This window comes from Ixodes scapularis, unplaced genomic scaffold (genome assembly GCF_016920785.2).
Source record: "Ixodes scapularis isolate PalLabHiFi unplaced genomic scaffold, ASM1692078v2 PGA_scaffold3__209_contigs__length_174095766, whole genome shotgun sequence".
Lineage (NCBI taxonomy): Eukaryota > Metazoa > Arthropoda > Arachnida > Ixodida > Ixodidae > Ixodes > Ixodes scapularis.
The window spans coordinates 170,384,276-170,400,540 of record NW_024609868.1 but is presented as its reverse complement, the minus strand read 5'-3'; the positions used below and the strand labels follow the sequence as shown (position 1 = coordinate 170,400,540).

General features: G+C 42.9%; 1 protein-coding gene across 1 annotated transcript; it reads right to left on the bottom strand.

Annotated features, from left to right (window-relative positions):
• Nucleotides 1-10,580: 10,580 nt before the first annotated feature.
• Nucleotides 10,581-14,568, bottom strand: LOC115322738. The gene is made up of 2 exons (XM_040502597.1): nt 13,676-14,568; nt 10,581-10,629 (listed from the first exon to the last, which is right to left on the bottom strand). Exons 1-2 carry the CDS (start codon nt 14,566-14,568, stop codon nt 10,581-10,583), a joined length of 942 nt encoding a protein of 313 aa, XP_040358531.1.
• Between the last annotated feature and the right edge of the window lie 1,697 nt (nt 14,569-16,265).

The following is a 16,265-nucleotide window of genomic DNA, read 5'->3' as shown; positions in this document are numbered from 1 at the left end:
AGAGAGCCGAGGCAGGAGGGAAGCGCAGGGCTGCAGCAAATGTTTTTCCTCCACAGGGCCCTGCCTGAACTTCAACATCAGTTCTTGCACGCTTACCAAGCACATCGCGTAAGCTGCGAACTTCCGCCCGGAGACAGGCGATGGAGCCTGCCTGGAGCTCCGCCTGCTGTCTCTGCTCACGACGGAGACGCGCGTTGTCTTCACTGAGGGAAGCAACCTCCTCGGTGAGGAAAGAAATTCCTTCCAGCGCGTCGAGGAGAAGGGACCGAAGGGACTGAAGGCTGGCGTCCCCACGTGCGTCGAGGCCATCGGGAGAGGAGGCAGGCAGCGTCGCCGGACGAGTAGGGGAGGCCGATGGCGGAGGAGGAGAGCGGGCGAACTCGTCGTCGGGGTCACCGGAGACCACGCCGCTGACCTTAGGCCTAGCTCCACCGTTGATCTTTGCATACGCACTTCGTTTGCGCGCGAAGTTGGCACTCAGTGCAGCGAAGAAATCTTTGTCGTCCGTAAAAACAGCGAGAGCAAATCAGACATGCATCCTTGCTGGGCGGCATCTTCGCATAATAATAATAATAATAATAGTAATAGTAATAGTAATAATAATATTTATTCATGAGAGAAGAATTACCAAGTTCAGCTTCGGACCTGGTCAAAGCCGGCAAGGGCTTGTGGGACCAGATCCAGCAAGAGAAGAATCAAAGGGCGAGCTCGCATATTGCCACACAGTATGTAAAAATAAAAGAACAGAAGAAAAATACACACAAAATTGTCATTGCTCCCGCAGGACGAACAACGGAGTTAGCCGCGGGGCCAGCAGATCAGTCGGAGCACTAAATACAAGGAACGGCACTCATCGGCGCGCACACACACACACACACGCACACTTGTACGTCCCTATTGAAGAAAGGCGAAGCAGAACGTCGGGACGAACAGACCAAGACTGTAGTTACAAATAGGGTAGGGCACTAAAAAGAAAAAGAGCACCAACAAAACAAAATCACTGGGCAAACTCGCACAGGTCTTAGGGCTTCACGATGATGCAGATAAAACAACAATCTACTTCAGGACAAAATTGAGAAATGAAAAGGAAAATAATATCGCAAACAGAATAATCAACGTTTCACCGATATCATATGAAGCTCACAGTCACTGTCGCGATACGTCAGAAAATGTTGTTTTCAGAGTTTTCTTTGATTTCTTGTTTGAGGTAATGGAAAATATTGAGTCTGGTAAATCATTGAACACTTTCGGCACATAAAAAGCGCGCGTACTTTCACCATATCGCGTTCTCACTCGTGGTATGTCGAAACGAGAGGTAGTCCTAAGTTCCCGCGGCGAATCTGATGTGACCTTAAATTCGCTCTCCCAGAAGTGGCGCCAGATCACCGTTCGAAGAAAGAGGGAGTGGAATGAGGGTAGTTCAAGCGAACCAAACAAGTTAGCGTTTGACGAAAATGGTGTGTTATACGTGACGTTCTTGAGGATTGCGTTTAAAATTCGGTCAATTCTGGAATGCCAGAAGAGTGGACAATTAAAAAAAATTGTGATCCCGTACCTTAGTATACCGTAGGCCAGAGCGTGCACAACCCTTTTCCTGATGGAGAAAGGGAGGAATCTTTTTATGTTGTATAGCATACAAGACACTGACCTCAGCCGTTGACAAAGTTGCGTCATATGAGTAGTCCAAGAAAGATCGCAATCAAAGTAAATGCCTAGGTATTTGATCGAAGTAACATATTCTATAGGATCACACCGAGTACACAAGCAACCGGAGTTGTGGAGAAATAGCGGATAGGTCAACCTTATATTCTTTAAGGGATTGCAGAAACATATAAGCTTTGTTTTAGAGGCATTTACTCGAAGCTTGTTTACCGAAAACAAGTCCATGACGCTAATTACATCCAGTTGGAGCATGTCCACTGCACGCTGGTACACTAGATGGCGAGAAAGCAAAACAGTGTCATCAGCGTACTGAAACATTATTGAATTGGTAATGGATGATGAAATGTCGTTCACAAATATGTTAAATAACAGTGGTGACAAAATCGAACCCTGAGGGACTCCAGATCTTAGGAGGGCCTTTGCACTATGGACATTGCCTACCGCTACAACCTGTGTGCGATTTGTAAGAAAACATTTGAGCAGTGCGTGAAATGGGCCACGAAATCCCAAACTATACAGCTTGTCTAGGAGGATGTCATGGTCCACTGTATCAAACGCTTTAGCGACATCGATAAAGAGTGCACACACATACATGTTGTGTTCGAAAGAAGAGTGAAGGAAGTCTGAAAAGGTTTCTAGAAGATTGGTGGTACCACGACCAGCGACAAAACCGTATTGGTTTAGCGATATTACTGCGTGTTTCTCAAGAAAACTTGACATAACGACAAAAAGATGTTTCTCCAGAATCTGTGAAATACAAGACAGTATAGAGATAGGCCTATACGAGGAAATCTCGTTTCGTACACCACCCTTAAAAAGCGGAACTACCAGAGCTTGCTTTAATTCGTTGTAGACAATGCCAGAATCCAGAATGTTATTTATCAGAACGAGAAGTACGTCCTTTAACGAGTCATAATTCCGGCATAGGTCACCTACTGCAATGCCATCCACACCGGCCGACCAGAAACGTTTAAACCCAAAAAGATAAGAACGCAAGTCTGGCTCCGTTAAAGAAGGAAGAAACGCAGATTCCGAGATTGACGAGGCTGCGGGCAGTCGATCCCCAGCACAGTGAGATGCGACAACGCCTACGCTTGCGAAGAAGCGATTGAACTTGTTCACAATAAGAGTGAGATCAGTGCCGAAATGTTTAATTAGACTATCGGCTACGTTCGTTTTCAGGCAGCCACGAAATTCATTGATAATGGACCAAGTTTTCCTGACATCAGAACCAGCGTCAGAGATCTTTTTAGCAAAGTAGGACCGCTTCGCTGAACGAATGAGAGCGTTTACACGGTTCCTGTGGATCTTACAATCCAGCTTGAAAGCGGCATTGTTGGGAGAACGCCGACTCTTTCTCCACAGTTGCTCTTTGAGTCCTATGGCCTCAAGTATTTCAGAAGTCATCCAGGGCAGTGTGGGCCTGCGTTTCTTGACATGCACAACCTTCTTTGATTGGCCTCGAAATTTTTGTATAACACTAGTAAAATTTGTATATAAATTTTCGCCGTTGACAGATGACAACAAAGCTGCCCAGTCATAACCGGCAATGAGCCGATCGAACATTTTCAAGTCAAGCTTCTCAAAGCAGTACCTTGCCTCAGTCACAGGAACTGCCTTAGTAAAGATACATTGACAAGCCACAAAGTAGTGGTCGGCTAGTTTTTGAAGAATTACGGCGGACTGAATGGAAGCATCAGAAGCGCGGACATTAATATGGTCAAGGCATGCAGAAACAAGATTCCCATTTAGCACTTCCTCTCGCGTTGGGCTTTGAATGGTGGATGTTATACCATGATCCGAAAGAAGAGATAAATATTCGCAGACGTGTGATTTGGAACCCTTAAGCGTGTCAATATTGATATCACCTACTAACCACACATTTACTTCATTAGTTAGTCCCCGCAAGTGTTCTCTCAGCTCATCTAAGAAGCTATTACAGTTTGAGGAAGGAGGTCTGTAAACTGCTAGCTACGATATTTCATGACTGAGGTTAGAAATCTTAAGAGCCAGACTTTCTGAGTTCTTAAACGAGACATCAATTTTAGTTACTGACCACGAATCCCTGACAAAGACACCGATCCCACCTCCTCTAGTATTGACACGATTGTAAAAGAAACTATGAAACCCTGGTATTGTGAATTGTGGTAGCCATTCAACGCTTACATTTATCTCGGTCAAAATTAATGCATCAACTTGGTCGCAAATTTTAGTACTAATTACCTTGAATTCGTCCCAGTATTTACAAATGCTACGAAAGTTAACGTGTACAACTGCGAAACGATCTGTGGAAGACGAAGCAAGCGTGTCACTAAACGAAGTAAAGTCGGCATACTGAGAAAAACTTGTCATGACGGTTAAGTGATAAGATCGATATCACGTTTTCGAGAGATTCTCACGGGAGGGACGCCCTCTTCTTTTCGAGCGAAAATTCTCCCGTTCTTTACCCAGACGAATTTATATCCACGTTCCCTTCCGCCCGAGCGAGCGAGCCAGAAGAGTTCCCTGTTAGATGGTGTGAGGTTCTCATTGAAATATACTTTGGCTGGTGTGCCCTCACTAGCCAAGTGCCTAAGCTTGCCACGTGCCTGCATCCATCGGTCTTTGATGGAAACCGACGCAAATTTCACCAGAATGGTTGGATTCTGATCTCGCTTGGATTGTATCCTCTGTGTCGACAGGACATCAGATGGTAGGTGTCCTTTGAGTCCAAGTTAGTCTGCAAGCCCCACTAAAATAGGAGCAAGTGCCTCGCCGGAAGCAACTTGCGTTCCCTGAATTTCCAAGGTGGAAAGGCGGCTCTGTTGCTCAGTCTCATTTATCTCTGATTGCAAGGCTTGGATAGTGTTGGCCTGTTCAGACACCGTGAGCCGCAGAGCTTCCATCTCAGAGTGAATACCTTTGATTTCTTTTTCGTGCACTGATGTTGCTTCTAAAAGGCTATCATACTTCTGCGCTAAGAAGGTGATGGAAGTCTGCACTTCTTCAACAGATGCCTTCATAAGCTCTATTGAGGGCTTCAAAAGAAGTATCTCATTCACCTTCCCTGGAAGCTCCATTAGTAAATCTACGCTAGTCTTCAGGGAAAGCAGAGAGTCTAACTTTTTATTGATTTCGAAGATTTGTGCCGTGAGCGTGGGGGAATCGCTCTGGGAGATCACGTCACTACTCTCGTTGGCTCCGTCCGGAGTGGAGTTGTTGCCTTTCGATCGACAAGCTCTACATCGCCATTTTTCTTTTTTCTCGAGACTCATCGTGGCAAAGGTCGAATCGGCGATGCCGGAACATACCTTTCCGAGATGGTAGTTATGAGCGCAAGTTGAGCACGTCATGAGGCGACCGTCAGGCGAGATGGGCTTTAGACACGCGCCGCAGGTTAGGGACATGGCCGCGGATCGCAGTGGACACAAGGCGCGGAGGAAAAGAAACGCGAGCAGTAGTAGGCAGGCCAGGCAAACCAAGCACTGAATCGACACCAGCTTGACGCGGGCCAGAAGAAGCTCAGTAGTGTAGGGGCGACCAGTTGCCGGGCCACAATGAACGAAGGTCGCTGGGTGACTGACCTCCAACGTAGTATAGCCCGGGGCTGGGGTTGAAATGATCACTGGCCGCAGGCCAATACGAGGACGAACATCTGACAACGGGTGGGACGTTCAGTGGTGTGGGCAACAGCACCCGTGAGAGGCCACGGGTAGATGACTCGAGGGTGGCTGTGGTCGATGGACGGCGATCGCAACTGAGTGGAACTCCTATGCTCCAGGGTCCAGCGCAATGGCAGGGGTGGGTTAGGCCTCGTTCCAGTGAACAGGTAGATGATCTAAAGGCCCTGCTCCGCGGTGCGGTGGTCGGGGCCAGACCCCATGCTCAACGACCTGAGCTTCTTTAGGGCCGTCTTCGCGTAGCTCAGAGATGGCGACGTCTCAGATGACAATATGTACAGATCGAAAATCGGAGAGGACACCGATGGAACATCTCCCGCTCTCGTCGTCGTCGTCTTTTTATATATATATATATAATCATAATAATAATAATAATAATAACAATAATAATTTTATTGGCGATGGGGAGAAGATTAAAGAAGTTCAATTAGCGGGACTGGACAAAGCCTGCATGGGCTTATGGGCCCAGACCCAGTATGCTAAGTTGTCTATTAAAATGTTTAGATTATCATTTGCTTGCAATACATTATTGCTTCCACATACGTATCTGCACACACATACACACGCACAAATGTCATTCTTGTTGCACCGCTAAACCACAGTGAAGCAGTGCCAGGTCGTTGCCTCGGGAGTGATTGCAGTTTGAAGACAGGCCGGGAGACGCCCACACAGACACACACACACACGCACAGGCACAAATGGGCTGAAGTAGACCGGAAGAAATGTCGTAGATTATATAACTCTTCTTGGGCGGGAGCAATCACATTTCCGTAAAATGATATGCAAAAAAAAATGTTGATTACAATGAGAAGTATACTAAATTATGCAATATTGAAATTAGTTAACATTTTCTTCAAATTTGTTCTCGTCGTAGCCTTGAGAATACGCTCTGGAAGGTTATTGAAAATGAGAGGAACGTAATATGAGCGAACTCTCGTACCGTAACGCGTGAAGCATCGCGGGGTTTCAAAGCGAGTTACGTGGCGAAAATTCCTTTGAGAGATGAAGGGACGCTTAAAGTCATCGCTCCAGAAGTGGTGAAGCACAACGCTTTGTAGAAATAGAGAATAAAAAGTTGGTAATTGCAGAGTTTCAAAGAGTTCTATGTCAGATGGGAAATTCATTTGGTATCCAACGCTTTTCAACAAGCCTTTTAGAATACGATTGATCTTGTCATGCCATAGTTCTGAGCAATTAGCGAACAGAGTGATGCCGTACCTGAGTATACTGTAGCCTAGAGCATGCGCGATTGACTTTCTAATAGTAAATGGCATAAACGTTTTTTGATTAAAGAGTAAACAACTAACACTCCGAAGTCTGTTACATATTTGTGAGAGATGCGTGTTCCAAGACATATCCGAGTCGAAATGTATGCCCAAATACTTCACATTATTAACACATTCTAATGGCACACATTTGCAGTTGCGACAGTTTGATTTGTGTAAGACAACCGACGAGCGCAGATTCAATTTTTTTAGTGGATTTCTAAAGCAGACAAATTGTGTCTTGGACATGTTAATTCTAATTAGATTTTCGTCAAACCAGTCCATTAGCTGCGTCGCGTCCTCTGTCAATAGATGTATTGCTTCGTCATAATTCAGATGACGAGATATGAGAACAGTATCGTCTGCATACTGAAATATTCTGCAGTTGGATACTCTGGTTGAGATGTCGTTCACATACAAATTAAAAAGTAAGGGTGACAGAACTGATCCCTTAGGAACTCCCGCTTTTATCATTACGCGCGAACTTTGAAAATTTCCAACACTTACAATTTGCGATCGATCAGAAAAGAAGTTTTCTATTAATGCAAAAAATGGACCGCGGAAGCCGAAGTTATAAAGTTTCTGAAGAAGCAACTTATGGCTGACCGTATCGAATGCTTTAGCAACATCTAGGAAAAGGGCACACGTAAATAGGTTATTATCAAATGCAGTGTGTATGAGATCGGTGAAATCCTCAAGTAAGGACTGAGTGCCTCGTCCAGCTACGAAACCGTATTGGTTCTCTGATAAAATTTCAGAGGTGTCAACAAAACTAGTCATTATATTGGACATGTGTTTTTCCAATATCTCGCCAATGCACGGTAAGATTGAGATGGGTCGATAGCAGTCCATCCGACTTGGTGTTCCCCCCTTGAAGAGTGGTTTGACGAGTGCGGTTTTTAATTCAGCAGGAATGTTGCAAGACGACAGGATACCATTTATCATGATAAGAATGACGTTTTTGATAGTCTCAAAATTTCGGCAGAGGTCTCCAATTCGCATGCCATCGATACCTGGAGACGTTTTCCGCTTTATACCAAATACAATTGATCGCAATGTGTGCTCATCTATTGGGGGCAAAAAAGCAGTTGGAGATATTTTGTCAACATGACTAGGAGTGATGAATGTCACTCCGGAATCCCTGGAAATTCCCGATGATGTCGCAAATTGCTTGTTGAAGTCATTCACAGTTGACTGCAAGTCCAAACCGAAATGCTTCTCTAGAAATGCAATTATGGCTTGCCTAGATGCCCGCCCTCGAAATGCGTTTATTAAGTCCCAGGTTTCTCGTGAATTGTGCCTCGTCTCAAAAAACTTTTTTTGGAAGTAACGGCGCTTTGAGGATCTGATCATCGCATTCAATTTGTTTCTCGCGCAACAGAATTCTGCTCTTAGCTCCAAGTTACTAGGAGCGCGACGAGAGCGTATCCATAACGCCTCTTTATCTTTAATGGCTCTCGTGATATTGATGTCAAGCCAGGGCTTATCTGATCGTTGTTTGAAATTGACTACTTTCTGGGAGGCCTCATAAAAAGACTGAAAAATTGCAGCAAAGGCAGGGTATACATTACAAGGTTCTGTAGATTGGAGGAAGTCATTCCAGTTGAAGGCAGCGACTAAAGCATCAAATTTAATAGTATCTGTTATAATTACGCACGTTTGGTTTCTTCTACTATATTTCTGTTGGGTAGCTTGGTGCTCCAAGTGACAACCTACCAAGTAGTGATCGGAAAGCTTTTGATGAATGACAGCGGTTTTCACAAGTGCATCTGGGGCCCTGATATTTATGTGATCGATGCAAGAGACTACTAGTCTACCAGATATAACTTCTTCTCTTGTTGGGATGTTAATGGTATTTTCAATTCCATAGTCTGACAGTAAACTTAAGTAGTCACAAACTGTAGATTTGTTAGGCTTTAAAGTGTCAATATTCATGTCTCCTATTAAACAAAATTGCCCTTCTGACCGCAACTCTTTGAGGATAATGTCCAGTTCTGCTAGAAAAAGCGAGGGGTTCTCCGAAGGTGGCCTGTACACTGCCAGCAAGAATAAAGAAAATGTGCAGTACGTAACTTTGATGGCGATTGATTCTGCATGTTGAAAAGACACACTTGAACTCGTTGGCAGCCATTTGTCCTTAATATAGAAGGCAATACCACCGCCCCTACGAATATTACGAGTGTAAAAAAATTCATTATACCCATTCAAGACGAACCGATTACATTGAGAAGCTATCACATCAATCTCGGTTAGAACAAATATATCTACAGCTGGATCTAAGTTGTTTACGACTATTCGGAACTTCTCCCAATGCTTTCTTAAGCTTCTAATATTTACATGGATAATTGTTAATGAATGGTTAGAAATTGGACCTAAGATATGATTAAATGAATTACAATCTGGAATGGAGTAACAAGTTGTAGAAGAGCTACTCATCGATGTTTAAGTGATTTGATCCAGTGCACCAGTGTCAGTGATGCGGAGGAGGGGAGAGTTCTGGCTCTGTTTAGCCTAGATTTTGCCATGTCGCACCCATACAAATTTGAAATTATTTTCCTTCCCTCTGATCCGTGCCATCCAAAATAGCTTCCTATTTGAATCCGTGAGATTTTCGTTAAAATATACTCGGGGATGAGAATCATCACGAGGTAAGTAACCCAGGCGTCCTCGGTAGCCCATCCAGTGCTTCTTAATGGAGACAGACGAGGATCGGATTAGCACGGGTGGGACTGCACCTGACAACCTGCGATAATTAATAATAATAATAATAATAATAATAATAGTAAATTTACTTACGCTGTGTTAGTTCAAAACAGCAGAAGGCAGGTTCGTCTAAGCCAACAAGGGCTTGTGGGACTGAACCTAAAGGTGATCGTGATTCACAGGAGCGTTTCAGAGAGTAATAGAAAAAAAGACGAAAACACAAGGCAATAAGAAAGCACCAGTTCAGAGTCACACTTCATCAAAAGTCAAATTTCAAAGGATCAAGTTCATGTCAAGCAGATTAATAGAGTATTAGAAAATGAACACGAACGTGTATTGCAGAGAAGCTAAAGTAGCTACTCGTATAGCAAGACGTTAGAGTGTGCCACTCACATACAAATAAATGAGAACAATAATTGATAGACAAGATAGTTTCTGCGCGAAACAATAAAAATTTACAAAAAAAAGATCACTTTGTTTCTTCGTTCATAAATATATTGCGTAGATCTTTTGTAAGTTTTTTTTTTTTTAAAGTAAAGTTCGAGAGACTTGGTGGTACCTCGTTGAAAATGTGAGGGACATAAAATGAACGCATGTTTTTCCCATACCGTGTATAACATGTTGGAACGGCGTAGAATGGAACTTTCCGCAATTGCCGCGTGGCGGGGTAAGGAGATATAAAGTCGTCCTTCCAGTTGTAATTGAGCACTACCGTCTCTAGGAACAAAGATCGAAAATTCGGCATCGATAAGTTTGAAATAAATCTAAATTGGAATAATAACAATAATAATAATAATAATAATAATAATAAAATTTATTCAGTAGTGCAAGTATAGCCAGTTGAGTATCGGGTCCGATCAAAGCCATCAGGGACTTGTGGGACCAGACCCTTCGCTGGAAAATACAAAAAAGGAAGTTCGCACGGAATAACATCACGTGCAGGAAAAAAAAAAAAGCAAATAACATACAGATGATTCACTTGACAGGATGTAGTCGGAATGCTTGTGTCAGTGACTTGGGTGAAGCTGTGAAGATGAAACTATAGCAAACGTTGTCTTGATCACTGTGTCAATTACAATCATTAAAGTCATAAAAGTAAAAAAGAAACACTCAGGCATGAGTATTTTTAAACACTGTAAGAGTACATTCGAAGACACCGTCCTTGAATTCATGAGTCTTTCTCTCAAATATTTCATATGTTAGTAAGAGAAAAAAAAAACTTATTACTAGAAAGAAAATCATTCAGTCAACGGGTCGAAGACAAAAAAACATCACGCAATAAATGTAGTCGTCATTTGACATGTCCAGCGATTACCACAAAAAGCACGTACAGCACCATACTACAAAAGAAAAGGAAAATAACATGGGAAAAAGTCACTATCTAGCCACATCGGCAAACATGTTTCTCAGAGAGGTCTTCAGCATTTTGTTTGAGGTAATGGCAAGCAGAGCAGCTGGAACGTCGTTAAAAACTTTTGGCACATAAAAGGAACGCATGCTTTCGCCATAGTGAGTCCTCACTCGAGGAGATTGAAAACGCGGAACAGATCTAAGCTCGCGAGATGGACTGGCCGAGACCTTAAACTCACTATCCCAGAAGTGTCGCCAAATTACTGTTTGAAGAAAGAATGAATGAAAACACGGTAGCTTAAGTGAAGCAAACAAGCTCGTACTAGATGACATGTGTGTGTTGTATGCTACACTCTTCAGAATTCCCTTTAACGGACGATCAATTCTTGAGTGCCAAAAGAGGGGACAGTTAAAAAATATGCTTATGCCATACCTTAGTGTACTATAGGCTAACGCGTGCATAATGCTCTTTCTAATTGACAAAGGTAGAAACGATTTGATATTGTAAAGCAGACATGAGACAGTTCTTAATCGTTGGCATATATATGACATGTGAGGGTTCCATGAGAGATCACTGTCGAAGTGAAGACCTAAATACTTTACGGAGCTAACATATTCAACTGGTGTACAGTTAGAGCATGAGCAATTGGTTTTGTGGAGAAATAGCTGAGAAGTCAAGCTTACATTTTTTAAAGGGCTATGAAAGCACACCAGCTTCGTTTTTGAAGCGTTTACACGAAGCTTGTTGGCAAAAAACCAGTCCATTATTTTAGCGACATCGATCTGAAGCATTTCAATTGCGCGCTCGTACACTAGATGTCGAGAAAGTATAAGGGTGTCATCGGCATATTGAAATACTTTAGAAGTTGTGATTGACGTTGAAATATCATTTACGTAGATGTTAAAAAACAATGGAGACAAAATAGAGCCTTGTGGAACTCCGGAAGTTAGGAAAGCGAGGGAGCTGTGTACGTTACCAACTGAAACAACTTGGGTACGATTTATTAGAAAACTTTTTAACAATGTATGAAATGGGCCACGAAAGCCCACTCTGTAAAGCTTGTCTAAGAGGATGTTATGGTTTACGGAATCGAACGCCTTGGCAACGTCGATAAAGAGTGCGCACACAAACATGTTATTGTCAAAGGAAGAGTGTAGAATGTCCGAAAATTCTTCAAGAAGATTAATGGTACCACGACCAGTGACGAAACCGTATTGATGTGGCGAAATTATACTGTATTTCTCAAGAAACCCAGACATAGCAATAAATATATGTTTCTCCAATATTTGTGAGATGCAGGACAATATAGAGATAGGCCTGTATGATGAAACATGGTTTGGTACTCCACCCTTAAAGAGTGGAATAACCATGGCCTGCTTTAGGTCGTTTGGAACTTCTCCAGTTTCGAGAAAGTTATTTATCATTACAAGGAGAACATTCTTCAAAGAGTCATAATTTCGGCATAAGTCACGCACTGTTATTCCATCGACACCGGCCGACCTAAAGCGTTTGAAGGCAAATAGTTATGACCGCAGTTCTGGCTCTGAGAGAGGTGGAAGAAAAGCGGAATCAGAGATAGATGAAGTGCCGTCTGCAGGATCCTCATCACTGTCTACCGAAAGTGCGACTGAATTCGCGAAGAACACATTAAAGGCATTAACAGTAGAGGTCAAGTCCGACCCGAAATGTCTTTGCAATGTCTCAGTCGAGTCCTTTTTTTCATGTCCACGAAGCTCATTGACAACTGACCAAGTTTTTCTGGAGTCAGCACGTGCGTTTGCAATCCTTTTAGCATAATATTTTCTTTTTGCTGATCGAATAAGGGCATTCACCCTATTTCTTTGTATTTTACATTCTATTTTGAGATTGGCATTGTTGGGAGAGCGCCGAAACTTCTTCCACAATTGTTCTTTCTGTGTTATACTGTTAATAATATCTGAAGTAAGCCAAGGCAGTGAGGGTTTACGTTTTTTAACATATATAACGGTCATCGACAACTCCCGAAAATTTCTAATGATGTCCACAAACACTGTGTACAAGTTTGTGCTGTTAACCGAGGATAGAAATTCATTCCAAGCATATTCTTTAATTAGTCGATCAAAAGTGTTTAAGTCAACCCGCTCTAAACGGCACGGGCTCTCGAAATTATAACCTTTTTTGGAGGGAAAAACACATTTACATGCGACAAAAAAATTATCTGCAAGCTTTTGTAAAATGACAGCGGAGTGAATGGAAGCATCTGGAGCTCGGACGTTTATATGATCTAGGCAGGATGATACAATATTTTCATTTAATACTTCTTCACGGGTCGCACTCTGAACGGTAGGTATGATTCCATGCTCTGCAAGTAGTGATAAATAATCACAAACACATTTTTTTGAAGTTTTGAGGGCGTCAATGTTGATATCTCCCACCAAATATAAATGTGCTTCAGTAGACAATTCTTCCAAATTTTCCCTCAGCTCCTCTAAAAAGCCAGAGCAGTTAGACGAAGGAGGTCTGTAAAGTGCAAGCAAGCAAACCGTATAGTTAGAATTAGAAACCTTTAGCATCAAGCTCTCTAAGTGTTGAAATTTGACATCAGTTTGAGTTGTTGACCATGAGTTCCTTATAAATACGCCGATTCCTCCTCCTCGAGTAATTGGCCGTGTATAAAAGAAATTTTGAAATCCTAAAATCGTAAACTGTGACAGATGGTCGGCACTGACATTAATTTCTGTTAGCACAATTGCATCAATTTGGTCCCTCATTTGATCAATAACTGTCTTAAATTCATCCCAGTATTTTCGAATACTGCGAATGTTTATGTGTAAGACCATGAAAGAGTCGGTTGAAGAAGAGGAGAACGAACTATTAAACGTGATAAAATCGGCGTACTGTAAAAAACTAGCCATGTTGGTTATGTCATTAGGTCCAGGTCACTTCTCTGTTGAATCCGTACCGGAGAAACGCCCTCATCTTTTCTGGCGAAAATTCGAGCATTTTTGACCCACACAAATTTGTAACCGCGTTCTTTTCCAAGAGCACGTGCTTGCCAGAAAAGTTCTCTGTTGGTCTGAGTTAAGCTGTCGTTGAAATACAGTCTTTCGGGTGGATTGTCACGAGACAATTGCCTGAGCTTACTACGAGCTTGCATCCATTTGTCTTTAGTGGCTACAGATGTAAACTTGACCAAAATAGGTGGTTTTATAGCTCGTTTGCCTGGTAGCCTGAAGACCGAGACGACATCAGCTGGTTGATGTCCCGGAATTCCTAGCTTGTCTGCGAGCCCCGCTAAGATGGAAGGGAGCGCTTCGTCGGGTTTGACGGTCATTCCATGAATTTCCATAATATGTTGGCGACCGCGTTGGTCAGCGTCGTTCAGCTCGGTTTGGAGGCTTTGGATAGTATGTGCCTGTTCGCAAACCGTGTCCTTCAGAGAAGCCACTTCCGTACGCAGCTCGTTCAAGTCGGTCGCATGAGCAGACACCGAAGCGAGGAGGCTATCGTATTTCGTTCCAAGGAAAGAAATGGATGTTTGAACCTCCTCCACCGTCACTCTCATGAGATCTATGGTAGGCTTGAGGAGCAAAAGCTCATTCACCTTTGCAGGAAACTCGAGAAGTAAATTTACACTAGCCTTTAGAGAAAGTAATGAATCTAGCTTTTCGTTGATGGTTAGAATTTGCGCCGCGAGTGTCGTGGAATCGCAGGACGAAATCGAGTCAGAGCTAGCATCTACCCCATCTAGATCAGCACGATTGTTCTTAGAACGGCAAACTTTACATCTCCATTTTTCTTTTTTGTCGGGGCTCATGGCAGTAAACGTGGACTCGGCAATGCCTGAGCACATTTTCCCCAGATGATAGTTATGCTCGCAAACTGAGCATGTCATCAGTCGACCATCTGGCAAAATGCCTTTTTGGCAAGCGTCGCAAACGAGGGACATAATCGTCGAATTAAATGATATTAAAATAGGTAGAAATAATGTGAGTACTGTAAGCACACCTAGGTAGGCTACACCAGCTAAACAGTATATCAAGAGCAGCTTGGCACGGTCACCGAGAAAATGGAACTTCTCAAAGCACTAATGGTCGGTTACCGGCAAGGCTCGTTCGTGGATGTTCGCTGGTTGGTTCAGGGTTGATGTTGAGTCGCAGAAGGTCGCCGAAAGGCTCAAATGAGCATGGGCACCAAATGCTGACTGAATGGTCGATGTACAGTAATGGCGGTGATGAACGGGGCCGCAGTCACGATCTTCGAAGCAGTAAATCAGAAGCCACGACTGAATGTCGATCTTTGAGCCGGTAAGATGAGGTCGTCTAACTCCCCGTTACACCATTCAGAAGGCGAGTTGAAGGTCATCGGATAAGGATTTTAAATTACAATTCTCAGAGTGGTTAGAACGAGTGCCTGTACATATTCACTTCCTCTTCTTCTAATCTCCAACAATTCTAATAATAATAATAATAATAATAATAATAACAATAATAATAATCAATCAATCAATCAATCAATCAATCAATGTTTTTATTCGTGCCCGGGAACAACCTTGCGGTCTTGGTACAGGTGCACTGTGTTAACATGTAAGGCAGAACAGGGTATAAAGCAATAGTACGGACAACACAAACAACGGACAAGCCCTAGAAAAATACACTTAAAAATTATAAAAAGTAAACACAAAGTCACAACACACGATAAGCTTATTGGTACTACCGCCAACACCAATTGCTAGAAAGAAAGAAAAAAAAATGCATTCAAAGTGGGGAATTTCGGCGTGAACGCCGCAAGTTAGTGCATACAGTTCAAATTTAAATGATGGCCTTTAACGTTTTTACAAACTGCAGCGTGTTATTGTTAAATATGTCGAGCGTTTCAGAAAAAGAAGAATTATAAGTATGCCCAAGTCTGGACACAGGATCGTGGAGGTTGAGTAGACGCCTGTTGCAGAAGGACGCATTTTGCCTTGTTGTTTTTAGAGGAATTTTTAAGAGTACTCTTGACGTCAATACCGTGCAATCAGTGACGGCGTGGACAAGTTTGTATAAAAATAAGATATCGGCAAGTTCTCTCCTACGAAGCAGGGTAGGTAGTGCCACGCTACGCTGAACAGGGACAGGGACATCAGTAGTGGTGGGCACAATGCGCGCTGAGCAACGATGTCTATAGATGGAAAGAAACTTGTTCTGAACCCGTTCTATTTTCAAGGAATTTGTGGCACAAATTCCATTCCATACAACAGAAGCGTATTCAAGCTGTGGTCGACACAATGCACTGTAGAGTATAAGAAAAGTGCAGGGGTTAATAAACTCTTTAGTGATGCGGCACGCACTCCCGAGCGTGCGTAGAGCTGCGTTCACGATGTGATCCACATGACTGGAGAAGATTAAGGTGCTGTCAAACACTACGCCAAGATCTTTGATTCTGTTCATACGTTCCAAAAGGTCTGTCTGAATAACATATGGGAATACAATGTTATGTGTCTTACGAGTGTACGACACGACTTTCGTTTTAGAGCTATTTATCTTTAGGTCATTCCCCCGGCACCATTCTTCAAAAGCATCAACATCTCTCTGTAGCAAAACACAGTCTCGGTCTTCTCGTACCTCCATAAACATCTTAATATCATCTGCGTACTGAAGAAAT

Bases quoted from the DNA above. Each gene is read 5' to 3' on its own strand.
- LOC115322738 (XM_040502597.1), bottom strand. From the start codon at position 14,568: ATGTCCCTCGTTTGCGACGCTTGCCAAAAAGGCATTTTGCCAGATGGT. The intron at 10,630-13,675 runs GCAAGCACGTGC...TTTCTTTTGTAG, and splicing joins ACCAACAGAGAACTTTTCTG to TATGGTGCTGTACGTGCTTT.